The sequence below is a fragment of the Cimex lectularius genome, unplaced genomic scaffold (assembly GCF_000648675.2).
Source record: "Cimex lectularius strain Harlan isolate CLEC.00 unplaced genomic scaffold, Clec_2.1 scaffold469, whole genome shotgun sequence".
NCBI lineage: Eukaryota > Metazoa > Arthropoda > Insecta > Hemiptera > Cimicidae > Cimex > Cimex lectularius.
In genome coordinates this window covers 81,206-103,425 of record NW_019393014.1, presented here as the reverse complement: position 1 = coordinate 103,425, position 22,220 = coordinate 81,206, and the positions used below count along the sequence as shown (strand labels likewise).

The 22,220-nt window shown below is 31.9% G+C and overlaps 1 protein-coding gene across 1 annotated transcript in view; it reads left to right on the top strand.

Annotated features, from left to right (window-relative positions):
* Positions 1-565: 565 nt before the first annotated feature.
* LOC112128044 overlaps positions 566-22,220 on the top strand; it is a 37,164-nt gene continuing 15,509 nt past the window's right edge. The window contains exons 1-2 of the mRNA XM_024229803.1: positions 566-689; positions 1,626-1,759. Of these exons, the coding sequence (XP_024085571.1) occupies positions 608-689; positions 1,626-1,759 (216 nt within the window). The 5' untranslated portion in view covers positions 566-607. The remainder of the gene's footprint in view (positions 690-1,625; positions 1,760-22,220) is intronic.

Here is a 22,220-nt window from a genome sequence, read left to right as displayed (position 1 = left end):
TATTTTTTATAATCACAAATATTTCCTTCCCAGAATTGCACTTCCCGATTTTCTCCAAGTGATAACGGGACATGGGATGAAGTGGCAACAGCCTGCGTGGATAATAGTTTAGATAACTCAAATAGTAGGTAACAATACCGTTGTTAACTCACTACTATTTATTAAACACAGGGAGGGATGATCTACGGCGTCCGGCGGATCAACCCACCCACAGGACTTTCTCGTCACATGGTATCAATTAGGGGCGGGACCGAGACACGGACCTATGTCCCTGATTTATCGCCCGGGGTACACGGAGGCACGGATTGTTTTCTAGAAACGTCCCGTTCTGAAACATTTTCAACAAAAGAAAAAATCTGGGTTTGGTAGGGTAGATGCTTGTTCTACATTTCCAACAATGATTGTCCTATTTGTTAAAAATTCCACTAACCGTCATATTTAAGCTAATTATCGGTTTAAAATTTGAAAATAGATAGATAATTTGAATTAATCTGTATAGAGATTTATTTACCAGCTGAAATCTTACAAAATCAAAATATTTTTGAAAATAATAGTTTTTCTTGTCAACTAGGGCTTTCTCGCAAAGCTTTCTTTCAACGAGAGAAGGATGGCTCATCGGTTAGTACGACTCTCAGGGATTTTGGTCGAAATGACTCCCCTTCGGGAAAACGTTCTTTCACTAGCTAAAGGTAAAACACGTCTTTTAGCCGCAGGCCTCTTTTATACTCTAATTTGTCGGGATCTTATAAATGGCCCTTGGGAATACTTGTCGGTTGTTCTTTCTAAATTGGCTTTCAAACTAAATCACACATCAGGAAGGTGATTTATTTCTTAACAACATTTTAACTCCTATCTTTTAAATCATTTACATAAATCATCATTTAGCGATGTTAAAAATAGTATAACATGTATTGCTTCTTAATTTGTTTTACAGTTTAAATGGCAACGATTTGAGAGGACTCAACGATAATACGAATTAATTTACAGGGTTTTTTTGTCAACAATATTTATTTTTTCATTTATTAAATTTCATTACGAGAATATTAAAATATTTATAAAATAGTTCATTAAAAAAATTTTAAAAATATATTTACGGCTGATGAAATTAATTACTACAACTAATAATATAGAGAATGGTAAAATTGAAAGCGTCTTAGATTATCGAATAGCAGGTCATTCACAAAACGATGTATATACTACAAGTATTTATTGTTAAAGTAAAGTTAAATGGGTTTTTCGTGAACATTTTCCAATCTACATCGACAATAATGTTTTTCAGGAGTAATTCAGAAATCGTGAGATGCTGTCTGGTGTGTTGTAGGTTTCAGAAAAACATTTTCTTTAACGTGCCAACGTTTCGATCTTTATTGAGGTCATCTTCACGGCTCAAAGTGTTTGTCTTCTGTGTAATTGTGCCATTCTTGCGTGTCGTGTTGAGAGTACCCGTTTTTCAGGAGGTATGGTACACAAATGGAGATATGCTAAAGAGGACGCAAAGGGCCCCGCCACTTTACCTCAAATATGCATATGTACGCAAATTACTTATTGTTAGAAAATATCATGTCAAATAAATAAAAAACAATTTCAACATGTATTTATTTATATGGTTTTTGTTTTGTTTACAGAGTTACCTAAAAGAGAACCAATAATAAAGACTCAGTTCGATCGTTACGACGTGGGCGATTTTCTCAGAGCGAACTGCTCGACAGCGCCGTCGAAACCTTCGGCGAGCCTCAGTTTCTTCCTAAACGACAATCCCGTAAGTTTATTTTTCCATTACGATAACTAATAACCCAATTGTCTTCGTTTACAGCGTATTTGTTGAGTTTTTATCTGGGAAAAGTACTCTGCCTCGCACGGGAATAAAGTCAAGCTTTGGGGCGAAACAATAGACGTCGCAGAGTCTTTGAAAGCACCGCGCTTTTCGCTATGGGGTGGGCCTTTTTTGTGTTTTTAAACAATGAGACCTTAACCTTTGTCCTCCGCAATCCGTTTAAGGAAAGTAACAGTTCAAAACATTTGGGCTCTAGTTGTTGCAGTCTTTGCTAATAAATAAAAAGGGGAGAGCTTGATTTTTACCATGTACTTTCTTCAGCTATTGTGTCAGAAAACCGGAATATTGAAAAATTCTAGTCTAATATTTAAATATCATAGTAATGTTAAAAATCCGCCTGCTGAGCAAGAAAACATTTGTACATAAGGTATAGTTTTAGAAAATAATTCACTGCTTAATAATGTATGTTTTTTTATAATACGTCATTTTGTTACTACAATTTTACAAAATGCCTGGAATATGATTTTTTTCAATTGCCTGCATTATTATAAATATAATATAACAATAATCTCTCCATAACAATAAATTTGAAAAATATATAAAAACGTGAAAAATACATCATCCTAACTCGTCTGTTTTAAAGTTTGATACTTGAGAATTTCGTTCGTGAACCGTCGTCCCGTCTGCCTAAAGCACGTACATTATAATTAAGCCACTTTTCCAGAAAAAATGGACGATTGTTGAAATATTCGACGTGAATTTTTGTTTGTAAAAGTATGGTCGTTTATTCACGCTTTCCTTTGGTTTTAAATTATTGTTTAATCAGAACGGGGGAATGTTGAAGCCAATCGTTTAAAAAAAATTAACGAATAGGAAAACTGAACACAATTTTAACCTACTTTTAGCATATATTCTTTTCTCTGGTTAAAAGAATAATATTATTCTAAAACTAAAATTAAATTGTCATTGTATTTATTACAAAAACGTGAAAAACTCGAAAAAACTGTGCGCCTGTCTCTCTTTTAATGTAAAGTATATATTTCAATATACTAACCACAAAGTTGCAATTAATTTGAGGAACGTAGTAAGGAAAAATCCAACTAAGCGGTATTATTTAAATTTTGTAAAGTGATAACTTCGTTCGTAAATTCCTATCATCTGCCTAAAGCACGTACTTTCAACAAAATACTTTTCGCAGAAAAAGATAGTTGATGGTTTTATAAAATATTCATCGAGAATTGTCGTTAGTAAAAGTAAAATACTAACACGTTTGTTTTGCTTTAATATATGTTTCCTTCTCGGAAACCTACTAAAATGTATATTGGAATGTTTGTACCACACAAATAAATCTTTAATAAATTTTCTACGAGACAAATCAATAGCAAATATGGATGGTTTGCGGAATAATGTAAATACGGAAAAGGTACCTACATAAAGTTTTCTGTTATGTACTACAGAAATAAAATAATTGTTTTTTTATATTTTTTTTTAAGTTTCTTTGCGGTTTATTTTTATGCGAGGGGTTGAGATAGGAAGTTAGTGTCCGAGTGGATCGAAGTCACGATAGCTCAGGTGGTAGAGTAGCGGCGTATCTAGCCGAAGGTCGTGGGTTCGAATCCCGCTCGTGACATTGACTTTTTTATCTCAACTAAAATCCTTAATTAATTGAAAGATATTAACTGGTCAAGGGGACCACGAAAACTAGTGAATTTATGCGTACACTTCCAATTGAAGCTCACATTTTTTTGTTGATAATTTCTAAGTATTTAATCATTTTTGCCGGTATACTTATTTTCCTTAAATTACAATTTATGAAACCGATTTTTCTTTGTTCGTCATACGACAATAAAACTAAAAATTTCATTACTTATAAAAGTGATTGAACTGTGAAATTTTCCCATGTCAATTTACGATATATAGGGTACAACCATGCCGGAATAACGCCGGTATCTTTTATGCCGCTTATATCCTCAAAATAGCGAATGAAAGCAATAAAAAACGTTGGTTTAGGGCGAGATAAAACTCGCTGATCTCCCAGATTGTAAGGGATAGGAGGTTGAAATGTGACCATCCTTGAGATAAACGATGTCGTTTAATGAAGCAGTAAACATTAGCCCAACTTTACACAACGTTCACTCCACCGATTGCGAATGAAATCGATCAGAAGGGAAAGAAATGATAACTCGTACCATAGTAAAAAAAATTATTAAAAATCCTTTTTACACTTTTAGCTGTTTTAAATCAGACAAATAAAATTTTACCGCCGTTATCTTTTTGACTGGTACAGTGTTTTATGTTGTAACCGATCCATGTAAACTGTATTAATTTTGTGTTGATGAACTCTTTAGTATTAAATATGTTAAGTTTAAAGTTGTCCAAGTTTCGAGTATGTTCACGTTGGTTCTGTTTTAGAATACTCGCCGGTATTGATGAGATTATTTGATGACTGTTTGTGGGCAAGTCTATTATTTGTTATGTGTATTTGAGACTACATTAGGACTGAGTCGGTCTTCAAGGAAATGTGAGATCGCTTGTAAAAACTTAAATGTCATTCTGTAGACATATTTTATTAAGATTATTTTACCCTGATGATGACCTTAAAATATGGCGAAAGCTTGGCAGTAACAACTAAATTTGTTTTTTTATTCAAGACGATGTTCGTTTTAAAATGTTCACTGGCTTCATTGTATATATAAAATAATACAATTACAATCTCGTCTTATAACATTTAAAAGTTTGTTTAAAAATTATTTTACTAATTGATTTTATAGTTTTAAACATGATTAATTGTATAAAACTATTACGATCGATTTCTTTAAACCATTGTAAAACGAATTATATCACCCAGCTACTGTCATCTCTTGGGAAGCGGCCGAACTAGCGATTTCCTTTCTACGACAACAATGCCTCTGAATAAATTAAACTTTATACTCATAATTATGTATTTATACAACAGTCGTCAATAATTAGAAAATTGTAAAAACGATCTAAAACTTTAAAAATAAGGTTTTGTGAGCTGTCTTTACATAAATATTCTCGTACTTTCCTCTCTGCCTTCTCCCTCCCTCCCTCACTCCCTCACTCTCTGTCTGTCTGTCTGTCTCTTTGTCTCTGTCTCTGTCTCTCTCTCTCTCTCTCTCTCTCTCTCTCTCTCTCCTCTCTCCCTCTCTCTCCTCTCTCTCCCTCTCTCTCCCTCTCTCTCTCCTTTCTCTCCTCTCTCTCCTTTCTCTCCTCTCTCTCTCTCACTCTCTCTCTTTCTCACTCTATCTCTCTCTCTCTCTCTCTTCTTCCTTCTCTCTTTGTTGAACTTTGTATGTCGGTATGTCGATCCCTTCTCTGTAAGAACTATTATAAAATAGTTTCATTAAATATATTTCATACGTTTCAATAATTTTTTTTCGAAACAATATAAAACTATTTTACTATGGAGTAGATTATTTTCATACAATTTATACGCTTTATCCTTTCACATTTCGATCGAATATAGAAAGAATATTATGTAAATACTCTCAAAAAAGACATTAACTTATTATGATTCAAAGTTGTTAAAAGTTTCCCTAAAAAAATTGCAGGCCTTCTAATCTTGTGTTAAGTAATAACCAAGTAGATGAAGTGTTATTATACCATTAGTGACTCCGGTTCCGACCTCTTAGCCATAGCCATTGATTATGATATAAAGAGAAGAGAACGTTCTGAGTTGCTTCGTAATTAATCTACGGGGGCAGTGAGTCACACGTTAATGTGCCGAGTGGACACAAGCGAGTTATGATTTATGTTTAATGCCCATTTGAGACTAATGCCGCAGGCCGGCAAAGGCCGTCTCCTGATAATCAGTCGGCGACTAATCAGCTAAGTGTTGGGTAGAATGGTGATTAATGACGATTTCCTTGCGTCCAACACCATAAATCTAATATTTCGTATCGTTGATACAAATTATAGCATTTTCTTTATTGTTGTCCGTACTGGTTATTATGAGATTCGAAATAGCCGGGTTATCAATTGTAAAATAATACAGTTTGCTATTTTATAGAATTTAATAGTAGAATATTTATAAGAAATATACCTACTTAACTAACGACGTAGTCCTTTTTTTAGAGAAAAAAATCCAATTCTTTGTGTTCACGATTCTTGCGTGAAGAAAGAGAAAGGTCTACAGTATTAATTTTTTTTTTATATAAGAAAAATCAAATTCTTTGTACACAGTTGGATTAAAAATGTAAAAGGAGCTTTGCCGATGAAATGAAGGTCGTTGTAAAGAAATGTTTGTATTTCTCTAATTACTCGATTGTTACCATAAAAAACCAATATATCGTTCGAATGGCTATAAAAAAATAAATGAATTGCTGTTAACGCATAATTATGTACTACTATCAATTGATACATTAAGGACCATACAGAATATGTTTTTCTGATTAATGAAAAGAATGTGATGAAATCCTTCATCACAAAAAACCTTTTGTTTAGAATAAATATCAATTAAATTATAATAACGTTTGCGCTTTGGCCCCTCAGCATTTACAATTCAATTCAAATCCTCCAAAAAGAACAAAATTAACGATTTTGGGTTTAAGAATCCCAAACAAGGTAAGCATTTTTATCAAAATAAAATAAAAACATGAATTGTGAGAAATAAGAAAAACATTTTTAACACATTCCCTAATCTATGGATTGTTTTAAAATTGATATTCGTAGTGTGTGATGTCAATAAAATTGACTAACAATCCCCCCGGCTTAGAAAAAAATATTATATATAGTTGGAACGGGTATGAAAGCTGCATACTCACTAGCCGGAAATAACAGGAATGTTAATTTTCAACCGTTCTCTACTCAATTACGATTGAATTACGAGTGAGTGCCATCTGGTTTGCATGCTACCGCAACAGGTCAATAATCCTCCATGGGGGATTTAATGATGTTAAGTTTTCAAACCTATTAACCGAACGGGGTAAAAATATGAAAATAATTAAATTAATTAAATCTTATTTATGTTCAGTAAATGACCGTTATAATTAAATTAGTTTGAAGATTGCGATATTCGGACAGGTATACTTTTACCCGTTTTGTACATTTGAATAGAATCTGAGCTGCTGTCTTTCTACCCGTAGCCAGCCTTGAGGATGTAAGTGAATGTGGCGAAATGTCGGCATTCTGAAATACGTAGTTTTTCTTTTCTTTTATTCATATCTACCTGCCAGAAAATCTCAATCTTTAAATGAATTTAATTCTTATTTACTAAATTGCATAACTCTTTTTCTTTTACCAACCATTACGCCTCACTAGATGGGCCAATAATATTATTACCATGATGCTACCAGAAATATATTTTTAGCAGTGTAGTACATTAATTTTATTGTATTTTCTATGCTATCGACCAGCCTTTGCTCAATAATAGTTTCGTGGATCAGAGCTGTGGTCAAAGTTCCTGGACTTGATTGTGATTAGGGAAGGGAAAAAATTATTAACCAAATGGTATGTGAAACGAACCAATTCTGATAGGGGTTACATTATTCATTTGCTTATTCATTCAAAATAAAAACTAATATTGCGTACAACGTGATAAATAGCGCACTAAAACTGATTGATATTTGTTCCTATAAGGAAATCAAAATGAAAATGCAATCAATGGTAATGGGTATCTAACGTCATTAATAAACAGCGTAGTGAACAAGTACAAAACAATCCCCACCAGAAGAAGAAAGATTTTATCGCCCTACAACATACATTGCAGAAACAAATTAAACCGATTATTTTAAACAAAAATCAATAACATAAAATAAGTATTTAAATTTAAAAACAAGTTAGGAAAAAACTTCTATACTAAAGTGAAATGTAAAGAACCACTGCTAAAAAACTCTAATGGTCTGTATTGCACTCAATGTCCCGCTGTTTATTATGGGGAAACCAAGCAGTATCTCTCAAAGGGTGTCAGGTATCATCAGTATAACTGTAATGATATTGAGAGGCCAGAGCTGCATACTCAAAACATAAGCATAGTAGGCATCATAACTTCGATTTTGACAAAGTGGAGATTATGACTAAGCATAAAACAGGTAGTAAAGAAATGATGTACATTCATCAAGATAATAAATCTAAATCCTGAGTGTAACCTATTTATCTGTAAGTGTAATTTATAGTTGTATTTTCGAACAAGACAAGCCCCCTCCTGAAATTGAAACAAGATACATTAGTAAAAAATAAAGGAATAAAGTAGAAATAAGTCCTAAAACTAAAAGTTATTTACATATTTATTTAATAAAAACAGGCTATGACTAACCTTTAGTATTAAGAGAAAAAGAGTTGAATCAGTAGTGGTAGTGTGTATAACCTCCCACAAAGGATAAACCTAAAGGATTATGTTCTAGTTATCGTTCATGTGTCATATCTGATAAATTTATTTTAGTATTTTATTTGTTTATTATTAGAGTTAAGTTGCATACATATGTATATAGTTAAAATAGTAGTGAAGATGTATGTTTTTTGTTATTTAACATGTAAAAAGTTTTTAAATTTTGACTACATACCTGTAACTTAGGCTGTAAGTTGTCAAGAATCTGTTATATATCTGTATGAGTGCAAAATTAATTAAGATGGTTCTCTGTATACCTTGAAGAAGACGGAATTCATCGACGAATTTAAAGAAAGCTAAAAAAAAGACTGCAACCCTAATCGACGAGACCATTATTAATTTTAGGTCACAGAAGCATTAAAAGTTAAACGTAATAACGTAATAAATAACCATATAAAAATCATATATTAACCGTTTCTATAAGTATTTCTAATGTTTAAAATATAATATTACTACAGCCTTTCTAAAAATAGAACCTGTTTTCTAGTTTGTGTAACACAAATACAATGACGAAGGCTGAGTGGACTAGTGATCTTTGATAAACTATTGACAGGAGATTTATCAAACTGCCATTAACGGTCCACCTGTTATCGTTGACAACTTTGACTAAGATGGACTTGTAAGTTAAGTTGTAATGTAACAAAATCGTTTAAATTTATCGCGTACTTAAGGAACCTCGGGCATCATCTGCCGAAAGCCCCCTCCGACAATGGAAAGAGTTGGGGACTCTTCTGATCGAGATTGAAAAGGCTACCAATTTGTGGAGTGTTTACACTTTGGTTTTCTTTTTACCTTATTATTATTATTTTTGGTTTGCATCTTTCTTATTAAAGCATTTTTTTTTAAACTAAATTTTTTTTTTCGTGGAGAAACATGTAAAAATATCCATTCTTTAGGGTGACCTCTTCCTTTTTTTTAATTAATTCATTATTACGTCATTAAGCAAAATTTGCGTAGTTAAATCGGATTTTGGAAGGAATTGGAGGGGGACACGTTTTAGGTGAAAAAAAGATTTCCAGACAAATGACAGCTATCATTTTAGGCTATCAATTTTGACCTGCATAACGAAGTTTATGTATGTATTGTTTATTAATACAAAACAAAACTTTCTTACGGTCATTAACAACAAAAACATTGTTTCGGTCTTTAAGATGTTGGAGTGCCTGAAATAATGATAAAATAAAAATAACCAAATTTTAAAAAAAGCAATGTATGTATTGTATATTATTGCAAAAACAGCGCTTTTACTATGTTTTCCTATTACCTTACCTTTACCTATTTACTAAGGCTTGTTTTTATAAAACTGATTATATTGAATATCAAACCAATCGTACGAGGTTTTCATTAACTTCATGTATAATAATAAACAAATACTATCAATGCGAAATTAGAGACAAAAAACCCACCACATGGTTTTGAACGAAAAATTAGCCAACTTTGGAAATGCATATTTTCCCATCCTTTTAAGTCAAGAAGGGTTGTAAATTGTCCAAAATAATACAATTTGTTATTTAATTGTTAAAGTACTTATTAAAAGTATGCCTACTCAAGTTTTCTAACCGGACCAGCTGAATCTGATGTGGTTAACGATGAAGTCTTTTTTCGAAAAAAAAGATTCCCGACTCTTTTTTTTTTTAGAAAAGTCTTGCGTGAAGAAAGCGAAATATCTAAAGGGTTAAGAAAAAATTAAGTTGATTTATATTTTTTTACAGGAGAAACATCAAATTCTTTGTGCAACATACCCTTTTTACAGAAGAAGATACTCTGCATTTTTTTATGCATTAATCCTTTTTTGTATTGAAACAGTTGGTGTTTTATTTTATTTTTAATATTATTTTTCTAACTGAAAAATCCGCAAAAACCACGTTTCTAGTTAAAAAAAAGTAAGAATTGTGGCTTCTGTTCTTTTTTTGGAAAACCTCGGAACAAAGCTTGTAGAGCGTCAAATTTTCAAAACCACGACGGCTCACAATTTATGCATTCGTAAACATGAGAAAGAGGGTGATCGGATTTTTCCATGAGCACGTAAAAAACTACTTTTTATGCCCAAAAATTACTTGAAAACGGTTGAAAAATCGGGCAAAATGGAAGGTGACCAATTGAAAGGTTATTAGGTTATTTCCTATCAATTGCTAAAAGGCGACGCTCCAGGACGATTTTCGGGCTCCACAGCTCAATTTCGTTTTTACTAAAAAGTGCAAAAATTAACATGTTCTTGAATTTTTGAATTTAATGTTGAATAACTGATGTTAGAAAATCATTTATACAAGCTATCTTCTACTCGTGAAAAGTTTCTAAAAATGAGACCTAGCGCAATGTTGGCCATTTTTCGTGCAAAAACCAGGTTGGTTTTTATGGGCAGTTTATGTATGTTGAATTGGAATTGAGGACCGCTAAGTTTCGAAGCGATGAATCGCCACTCTACCCAATGCAACACGACGCCCCTTTTGTCATCTTTTAAATATATTTTCTATCTTCAAAATGGATGCGTGATTCTTGTGAAGTCACATCACAATTTATAAGTTCGTAGGGGTCGAGTTTTTGTATAAACATTTTTTTTTTTCATTGGTCCGAACAGACTTTTGTACATCGTTCTTTTTTATTTTTAGTTGATATAATGTTTTGAATGTAGTAAAATATATTAGTACCACTATGAGTATTATTTTTGAATGTTCAAATGATAAAGTCAAAATAAATATTTCAGTATTACCTTGCCAATAAGCATTTTTATGATTCAATGAATGCTCCATACGCATTTATCCAACTTTTTAAATATTAAAATGTACGGTTAAAAAATTCATATTTTTTCTTTGTGCACTGTTGTTCTCTGTGACTGATATCACATTTATCAATTCACTGTAAAAATTAAAAATTCCTTTGTTTCCATTCTACCGTCTAAGTTTACGTGATGGTTGATTTAAAAACATGAAAACACTCCAAATAAAATTGTTCCTAAGTAATCTAGAGAACTTATGAAATAGTTTAAATTTAAAAATGGTTTAAACGGACATCAATTTAATTTCGATTATCAGGTCGCGTTATGCTGATTGATAAAGACTTGATTGCGGATTTATCAAACCTGCCACATCGTATGGACTGAATTCTGATTGCTACTATTGTCAAATATAAGCTCAACCCGGTACACCACATCGGTGGGACATTTCCCTCTCCAAAATAAGTCCCCGAAGAAGTACCAAGGAAAGTGCTTAGTCTTATAAGAAAAGCGCACTTTCATAATTACGGTTATAATTTATTGACGTTCCACAATAGATCTATTTAGGTCGCGGTGGAGGAAAGGCTTGTATATCATAATTCTATATCAACACCCTCAACCCAATAAAAAAATATTAAAAAAAAGCTAATCGGCTTTAAGATTTTTTTTTTTTTTTTTTTTAGAAAACTTTATTGATCTTATATTCATTACAGTTTTGATAACAGCAGTATATAGTAGTATACATGTATACTAATTCGCATGTAACATGATCCAAGGTGTAGTTCATTAACTACCCTACATCAGAATATATTATATATTTGCTATAACTTTATAGAGGAACGTATACATATATATTAAACTATAAAATAGAAGGAAGAGAGATAACAACAGCATAATAAATAATTTATAACAACAATAATATTTAACAACAAGGTTCCACCATTTGCTACGGAGTGGTGGTAGAGTCATCTATAAGGAAGTCCTGTGGCAGCTTTCTCTTGAGGCGTCGGCGAGAAGGATGAGGTGGAAGTTGTGTCGCAATTTGAGCAATCAATGGGTTAGCGTGGTCAGACATCCTTGTGTTTAATGCTAAGTATGCGTTTCTCACAACGTGCTCCACCATTGGGATATGTAGATCACGGTGCAATGTGCTGTTGCGCACGTACCACGGGGCGCCTGTGATGAGTCGTAGTACTCTATTTTGTGTCACCTGGATTTTGTTCAAGTGTGATTTAGCTGTCGCTCCCCAGAGTTCGCAGGAGTAAGTCCAAATGGGCCTAATTAGCGACAGATATAAGAGTCTCTTAGTGCTCAAAGTAAGAGGAGATTGAGTGCCTAACAGATGTTTCAGCTGTCTTATTCTTTGGCGAACTTTAGTGACCAATTGCTTTATATGTTCGCTCCAAGTAAGTTTCGAGTCTAATTGGACGCCTAGATAGCGCACGCAGTTGCTGCTTGGGATTGGCATTCCATTCAGGACCATCGTCTCCTCAAAGCTTTTGCGACATATTGTAAATGGTACAACTATTGATTTAGTGGTATTAACTTTAACTCTCCATTTGATGCACCAACTTGATATCTCGTTTAGGAGCAGTTGGAGGTCTTTAAGTACTAAGAAAAATTTCTATATATACTAAAAAACACATAAATCATTCGAGCTTAATAAACTTAATTCTTCAAGTGATAATATTTTTTATTAAAATGTAGTTTGTAGATTAATCTAAACTCCAACACTAATTATACATATATAACTATACTTATATTATATATAACTACTAATATATTTTCTCCAACTACTCCGAATAAATTGTTGCTGCAAAAGTTTATTAATATGATAAAAAATTAATCAATAAATAGACAAATCAGCAATATCTCACTGGCACTCTCAACACGACACCCAAGAATGGCACAATTACGCTGAAAACAACACTTTGAGTGAGTAGAAATATTTTGATTGTATATAATTTTTTTTTTTTGCATTGTATAAATTCACTTTTTTCCACATCGTACACGTATTTGTTAAATTTAAACAACGTTTGTAAATCCCAGGCCCTGAAGATGATCTCAATAAAGATCGAAACGTGGGCTCGATAAAGAAAATGTTTTTCTGAAACCTACGTCACACCAAACCGCATCTCACGATTTCTGAATAATCATATAATATAAAGACGCTTATGTGGTGGAAAACTTGAGACATTAACTTCTTTTGTGTGGTGAACTGGTCGAAGGTCGATATTTTTCACATTGATAAATAATTATGATTTATAGACATGTCAGTAAATTTGTAGGCCATTTAATCCTTGAACTTCACAACAATGAAAAAGACCACGAAATTTTAAAAACTTAGGAAATATATTTAATAAAAAATACATAAAAAACAGGTTCAAAATTGATTATCTTTACTTTGATTTGCTATTTTTTAAACCCGATGAAAGTAAAAAAACTATTCTAATTTGGATCCCTATCTTTCTATATTCTAATAAAGTGAAAAATAATATTTTATGCTTAGTTTATGAATATTTTAAATTTTTATTTCGCTATACTATTAATTCTATTAGAATATAATATAAATATTTATTGTCGTATTATATATTGTGTGTAGACACGTCGAGTCACAAATAAATTAATAAATTTGAATTTAAAATAATTTCCAAATTGTCGCAATAAATTATCAGGCTTTGATATGGCTTTAAGGAACTAAAAAATTCTTTAGATCATAATACAATTTTTCCTGTAAGTTTATCTTCAAATCCCTTCAGAACTGAGCAAACTAATCGTTTTGATACTAGCAGGGAGAGAATTGAAAATGTAAATTCCCACGTGTGAATCACATTTATTAGACCATCGGCTACTATTATAACTGATTTATTAGACCTAATCTACAATCATTCTTGCAGTGAGTATTGTAAGAATGAATTATCAAATTAGCAAGGAAAAGAATTTGATCTTTTTAAATGAATATGACATTTCTATAGATGCTCGAAGAAATAGAAATAACCCTGCCAAACTGTGGCAGATTAAGAAAGAAGTCGGTCCCTGGTCCACGGAGAACTGTTCGAAAAGGGAAAAGGCCATACAGACAAGACTACGCATAGGTCATACAAGAATAACGCACGGGCACCTTCTGACCGGAAAGCAACCGCGTAGGTACCCGTTATGTACGGATAGAATTGTAGAAGGCTTGATGTATAAAGAAAATATTTTGGCATCATCGGACCTGTGCGTAGTCTTGGGGTACGGCAGCGGGCATAGATCGCTGTTCCGGTACCTTAGGGCTATAGGGAGTTTTAAATGTATATAGTTTTGTTATATGTGTTTGTGTTGTGTCTGAGTTTGACTTTATGTTAATTTATTGGAATGAATTAATTTATTGGCATGAAAGTAAGGGGTGATTTAACCCGCCCCGAGGAATATCGAGTACTCTGGGGTGAGTGTGTAATGTCTGGAGAGTAAAAGTAAGTTATTAGCGAGAGTGGAGAGGGTTTACCCCCGCCCCGAGGAATATCGAGTACTCTGGGGGAGTGAATGTGACCAGACATCTATGTTTCTATCGAGTGTTGTGTTTGTATTAATTTATTGTAAAGAATGTAATTTATTAGTATAGAAAGGAAGGGGTTGCTTTATATATGTATACGGTTTAAATAAACATTCTTACTGACCCGGCCCAAGACAATTCCATATTCCATTTACATCGAATCTAACATTGATATCTTTTATATTCATGTGTTGTATAGATGTTTTATTATAGTTAATTATAATAAAAAGATAAAAATTGTATAGTACAATGTCTCTTCTTGCAAAAGGAGAATATTCCAGAGCCGGGGGCCCTTCTCAATCTCAAACATCAAGAGCTTTCAGTAAACTCAATTAAACTATCTCTATAACCGGCGGTAACTGGATAGCCGATATTTCATTAAGCGTTTAAACAAAGGGGCTATTGGCAAACAATGAAGGTTTGTCTTCCGGACTCAGTTTCCCTTCCTCGACATAAATCATTAGATGTTGTTAATTGGGCTAATTGAATGTGTAAAAAATTGTATTGTTATATAAAAGAAAAACATTATATTTATATTTCTGTTATAAAATGTATCCGTTGAAAAAGTGAAAGTGTTATAATAAAAACAACTGTATATGTGGAACAGTTTACTCCTTCAAATTACACACTCCTTATAGTCCTCATAATATTTTTTAACTCCAATCTACTCACATATCTTCATTAGAATCGTTGTGTTGATTTTGATTTTGCATTGCCTTTTTTGAATTATAATTGGAAGTTTTAATTCTGTCACTGCTTAGCCAAATACAAGATTGGTTCTGAATGCTTATTATATATTTATAATTAGTTAATGTTTATATTTATTTTTGTACTCTTTAAATTGGTTTTTAATTATTACTTTTTTTTTAATCTTAGTAATTGTGCAATTTTCTTTCTCAGCTAATTTTCCTTTTTTAATGTATATTTTATTACAAATATAAAATTTAAGTTTTAGTTTTTTCATTTGAACAAATTTGTATTTTTGCTAGCACAATATTTTATCTATTGTCGTTTGGGCATCTGCCAGTTTAAATAAATAAATAAATAAATTACAAAGCCGAATAGATAATGAACATAAACTTTGTTAATTTAATAGAAGAGATACTAATATAAAATATAGCATTGGTTAAAATAAATATCATACATGTTCATCTTTTCCATAATAAGACGGTGGCTTACATCACCTGATTAATCTTTGCTGACGTTAATGGTTGACCGCTCGCCTTCATATCATCATTTGTTTTGACAAATTGAAGACGGAATAGAGGAACAATTTTACTTATACATGTTTATCATCATTATCTTTTATAGCATTTGTGTAAGCAATTAAAGATATGTCCTTAGTAGTTAGAAAGGCTGTAGCCAATAAGCCAACTTATACTATTATATTCGTTATCTTTTCCAATGAGAATCTAGGTCAGCATTTTATATCGGCCACGTCCACCAGAGTTTTGCTTCAATTGTCGTGGCTTACATTTGGAACAAGGGCGTTGCTGTTCCGCACAATCATCTCGCCTTGAAATCTCTTGCTAATTTGATAGTCGAAGGGTCAAATTGGTTGCAAAACTCCTTATCGCAACACAATTGACGCTGTCGAGGAGAACTACAATTTCGCTTATATCCATCCGACATTGGAATATGGCTAAGCAAATGATTGACTCTGGTCTCGGAAAGTATTCTAACTTTTTCTATACTTGTTATTTCTCAGATATTCATATCGATTTTTCATAATGATAATGCTTAAATATCTTCCATCTTAGAATACAATTTAAATGTAGAGCATTCAGTACTTTTTAATCAGTTTTTTCGTGTATAAGAAGCAATAGTAGCAAAAAAAAATAAAAACCGCCTGGATGTGAGGTTAGGGGCTCCTCCTATTTGCCAATCTTGCATTGTTCAGAGTTCGATTTCCTGCATAGCCTATGACTTTTTACTTGAAAATAAGAAGAAAAATATTGTAAAGTGATTTGATCTCGTTTAAAGTGATTGCAATGTCCGCGACCCTGATGGGAAATTCGTTTCTGATCACTGATGTTTTGATAAATCAGATCTCTATTAAGGAACTGGTTTTCGAAATACCATATATTGACCGAAACCACTTGGATGACATTTTGATTAATACGGTTTTTATAATGTATTTATTGTTTAATTTGTTATCATGTTAATAAACTGTTTTGGCAACAATTTTTTTGGGAGAAGATGGAGACAACATTATCAGTCATATATAGTATAAGTATATAATTCGAATTTAGATTAATCTACAGACTAGATTTTAATATTTATTTGTTTTTCAGTAGACATAACTTTCGATTAACAAAAAGCTTTTTTTATTTGTGTTTCAGAATTTTTTTCTCTTTTTCTGCAAAATTCCCCTCATGAAGAACTGTTTCTGTGATAGTTGAAATCTGTTCACTAAATACAACACATTTCTACACGAGAAGAACGAAGAACAACATGGAATTCTATGAACAGATTTCAATTACACATGGACACCAAGCAGAATATTCTGAAGCACATCGCTAGCAATGAAAAGAAACTTGCATCTGCTATCAATCAGAGAACCTTTTTGTTGAAATGCATCAATGTAAGGCCCTGAAGATGATCTCAAATCAAAATGTTTGCAAGATTAAAAAAAAAGTTTTTCTAAACCTATGACAAATCAGACCGCATTTCTAATAATCTCTAAATAATCGTAAAACATAATTTTCAATAATTTCCTTGTGGGGTCAATACGTTTTACATCAGTGGCAAGGAGAGTGTAACAGCCAAGCGAGCATTTATGAAAATTAAATTTTTAAAAACTGTAGACAGTTGTAATATAGTGTTCCTCCAAAAACTATATAAATAATTTGTTTTGTATCTAAAAGTTAATCAGGTAAAAATTAATTATATACAAAATACCATTTTGTAACCTTTTGACACAATACAATTAACTTCTTAACTACGAGCGCGATTCAGCTTTAAAAAGATACAGTCGATGAATTAGACATTAAGGGAATAATTGAACAAAATCGTGTTTATAACGGGCTAGTAACGAACAGTAAGCAACGAATCGATTTTTTGGCCTAAAGGTCAATTTTATTCAGTTATAGCTTTGAAATAATTTTGCTGAATTTATACCAATTTACAAAAATAAAAAATAAAAAAAAATAAAATAATAATTATTATTATTACGCGTTTTCTTTCTGATAAAACAAGTAATTCAATAAAAACTTATTTTTATTTTATGAAAAAATTACATTTTTTTATTAGCCAATTTTTGTTTCACTTAATGCAATGTTAATAGAACAATCGTTAGTTGTAACGATGGTTCACAACATTTTTTTTTTCAAATATTGTACATATAAATGCACTAATTAAAGTATTTATTACTTTTAAGAAGAAAACAAGGCTAGCATCATCTTATTTAAATTAATGTCAATCTGTAAAGCCATAAAACATAAACATTCCTTTAAGAATAATAAAAAAATTAATTTGCGGTTTACTAAATTAAGTTAGTGGGCTAGTTAAACGCAACATAAATTGCTATGTTACTACGGAATATTTTGACGAATGATGTTTTTTTAAACACATTGTTTTAATATGTAATTTATTACTTTTGGATGGCGACTTGTACGTGCTTAAGTACAGCTTATAATCATTCCATGCTTATAAGGGTTGATGTGAGGGATGTTCATGTCTCTGTGTATGCGTACATAAAAGAACATCTACCATATTTCGTAATAATTTACTTTTAAACCGTTCTAATATGGTAATATTACTTCTTTTGACACAACCCCAGTATGTCAAACATACATATAGGTTATAAAATATATAATTTCTGTAAATCATGATCTTATTTTGTGTTGACAACTAAGAATTCTTTCGCAGGATAGAAAGTTGCCTGTTTTTGTAGTCAAGTTTTTCCAATTTGATATACTACCTAACGTCTTCTCTAAATTTGGGCTAACCTGTGGGATGGAACTGTTTTACAGTTGAAGGCTATTTGTTTGTTTATTGCGATTACCTAATTTTTCGTTTATTGGAGGTAAAATTTACGAATTTTATTTACTGGATGGTGTTCATCACCATTTACTGTTCGATAACTATTTCCAAAGAGGGTAAATGTATTTTAAAAATGGAATCGATCCTTTGACCTGGGTTAAGGAATTGACTAAAAAAATATTAAGTTTAAATTTAAGGAGTTTATATTTTTATTTAATTTAATAAGAGTTTCAACTAAAACGCCGACACATTGACATTTAATCTAGTAATCATTAATGAACATCTGACTTGAACCCGAGGCGATTTTGATATTCTGATTTATGATTAGTACGGCGTCTTGGATTGTTACAATAGCCTACTCAGATAAATTACAAAATATCCTATTATGAAACTGTATAAAATTAACGTTTTCCAACAGTATAAAATACGAGTGAATCTTTGGAAAACTTGTTGTTTTAGGGGTCTTTGAAACGGAAGAAATTTAGTTTTAATTAGGACGCAAAGAAGAATAAGTATGGGATGGCGAGAGGGGATGAATCACGATCGCTGCCTCCCCCGCAGATTCTTGAATTCCTCCCCATTCACAAATCCTTGAGAAAAGCTTAATTACAGCTTTGGCACTGGGGGAAAGGGAAAGCGCAATCCTCCTGTCAGAGGGGTTGGAATGTTATTTGGCCAATTAGTATTCTGGGGTCACTTTCTAATTAAACTGAGGTTTTTATCTTTTTCCAGCCTCGCTCCCTTTTCCCTCAGGAGAAGATCTTAATATTTGCTCCAATAACATTAGCACCGAAACTGTTTGTTCACCTCCCGTTAATCCCTAAGAGACCTGCTTTAACTTTTAATTCGGCGTCCATAATTATTAGATTAATTTAGTTTTTGTTTATTTCTACTTTTGTGTTAATTTTTTTAGAAGCCTTTGCATTGAAGTTTTATTTAGTTAATGTACATTTTAAGTTCAAAATAATTTAATCACGTGGTAAATTAGAAAATAAAACCACATAAGAGTCCAAATAATAGCGGATAAAAATTATATCTAATTGACGTATTTGTAATGAATTTCATTCCAGAGCATGAGAGAATATATTAAAGGAGTTCAGTTTTTATTCTCATTTAATTCTTAGTCTAAAACCTTTAAGCATTTATTAATTTTTGTCTTATTTTGCGCCGGAAATAAATCTCAAAAAATTTAAAGGTATCAACGAATTTCGTTCGACTACGGTAGGAAGTTCTTGAAATATTCTGCACCACTTAAAATTCAACGTTGCACAAATTGCCGTCTTATGCGTCACCTAGAAAACCTTTGGCCGCACACCGGTTTCCGCCTTTATTGAATCTCTCAAAAATAAACGGGATCGTTCCGGCTAAGGAAAGCCCCTCCATTTAAATGCAAATTTAGGGTAAGCTCCTGGGGACCTGGACATCCTTAATTGGTAAGAAAGGGAGGCCTGGGTGACAAAACAGTGCGCTTTGTCTTAACATTTTGAGACCATTATTAAAATAACTTAGAAAGTTAAGTTAGAATCTTATAATATTCCCAACAGCGCGTACAGTACCTAGAAAAAATATTACAATACAAAGCAATGAAAGTTGTATTAATAATTAGGGTATAAAATAAAATCAACGCTGTGTTAAAGATTAGAATATGATTCAATCTTATTTGAAGGTAAACAACTAATTAAACCATGTAAATTATTAAAAAAATTACCATTAAAACCAAATATCTGATTTAGATGCATTGACTTGTAGGAACGTTCTTTCTCGTACATAAGCTCATTTCCATAATGGTACCCACATGGGGCTGCTAAGGTCATTGGAATACCGATACCGGTAACACTATTTTGATGACATTAGGTCAAAAATATTGGGCAAGTGGGGGTTCTGTCCGACACGGCGTTGTGGACCCGAGAAAAAAATATTTTAAGTAACTTAAATAATTTAAAAAATAGAGTTTTCTGCCTGATTTTAACATTTATTTCAAAGTTGTCATATATCAATCGATTTATGTTGTACATAAGATGGGAAGATTATATTTTGTATCGTATTAAATGAGATTATATACTTCAATTCGGTCTCGTTTAAAGCACACTTTAATGCTCTTGAATAGGAATTTTTATATTAAAAAATAAAAACCACGTCATTTTTATCTCCGATTTCCGGTGTTTCTCCTAAAAAGCAATAACTAGCCTGGAGTTTTTCAATGTCTTCAGTCAACCCGAATTACATTACGACCTTTTGAAATCTGGAGTTTTCTACTATGACTCGATAAATGTGAAAAATTAGGATGAAATCTAAAAAGAGCAAAAGGTTTTATTTTATATATTTGGTTGTGATTTATTTACGTACGTCTGGGTTTGTGCGATTACCTCTAGGTTGTGGGCTTCAAAACACTTCCAAAGTTTCTTGTCAATCGGTGGAGTCATTTCATACGATCACCACCTTAGTTAGCCGATATTAGTTCTCCGTCTGTTTTGTAACCAGAGTTCAAACAATTTTTGTAAAACTTTTTATATAGTGTGTAGAGATTAGTGACCGTTAATCGATAGTTATTCAGATATCGTGAGATGCGGTCGGGTGTGATGTAGGTGTGATGTATAAATTCACTTTTCCACATCCTAAATGTAATTGTTAAATGTAAACATTGTTTGTAAATCCCAGGCCCTGAAGATGATCTCAATAAAAGATCGAAACGTTGGCACGTTAAAGAAAATGTTTTTCTGAAACCTACATCACACCCGACCGCATCTCACGATATCTGAATAACTTTTTGTATAGTACCTTATCTCATATAATACGATTTTATAGTACACATTATTTCATAACTTCAATACATCTATCGACATGTCACGCGATTTTCATATTATTTTATTACCTTATATAAAAATCGAATCGGTTGTATATAGTAATCTTGGAATATATACCGAACAAAAACATAAATGTGAATAAATATTTTTTTCTAGGATCGTAAAGAATCTAGTACCAACAAAAATGTTTAATTAAATGTTTTTATCCCGCGCCAATTGCTTGTCAATGGTATTTTCCCCAAAATGGTTTTAAAGATTTCCATAGTGATTCTTTACAAGATCCATGGATAGTTCTGGTCGGCAATAGATTCGAGCATTGCCTTCCTTGAATTTTTTTTTCTTTTTTGTTTATTTTTTTCACAAATATTTAGATAAGATGATTCATTGTAATGTCACATTTCAATCCACATCTATTCCTGAATTTTTATTTCAAATTAAACACTACGATTGCACAGAATACTCAGATGTCAGAAATACAAATTAATAGTGTCTTATAGATTCGATTTAAATGCAAATCGAACAAGATTTTCCACAAGGTACGAGCGGACCGAACAAGTAAATCCAATTCGACAATACTACAAACTACCCAAACCGACAATAGCAACTGGCTATTAACAAAACATTCAAAACTCTATTTAATTATATGGGGTATGGACTGCGACATTTAATTAACCATAAAATGGTTGGAATGATAGTTTAATTGTATTAGATCTATTTAGAAATATAAATCTATCGTTTATTCAATTTAGTTTGTAAGAATGTAGTTTTATACCACGAAAGAATAATAGTCAAAGTATGATGCGATAATGCAAGAGATATTGTATAGAGATTTATTTTATAATTGACAAAATCCATTCTTGATTTACTTAAATTTTGCGATATACAAATGTTTAAATTAATTTGTTAAGTTGTACTGAAAATATGTTTATAATTATTGCTATTATGCGTTATTAATATTACCAATAATACACCCGTATGGAGGAAAATGAGCAAAAATTAAATGAAATTGCTTCCATTTAAATAAAGGATATTCAAATTTCAAAAATAAACTGTACCAAACTGGC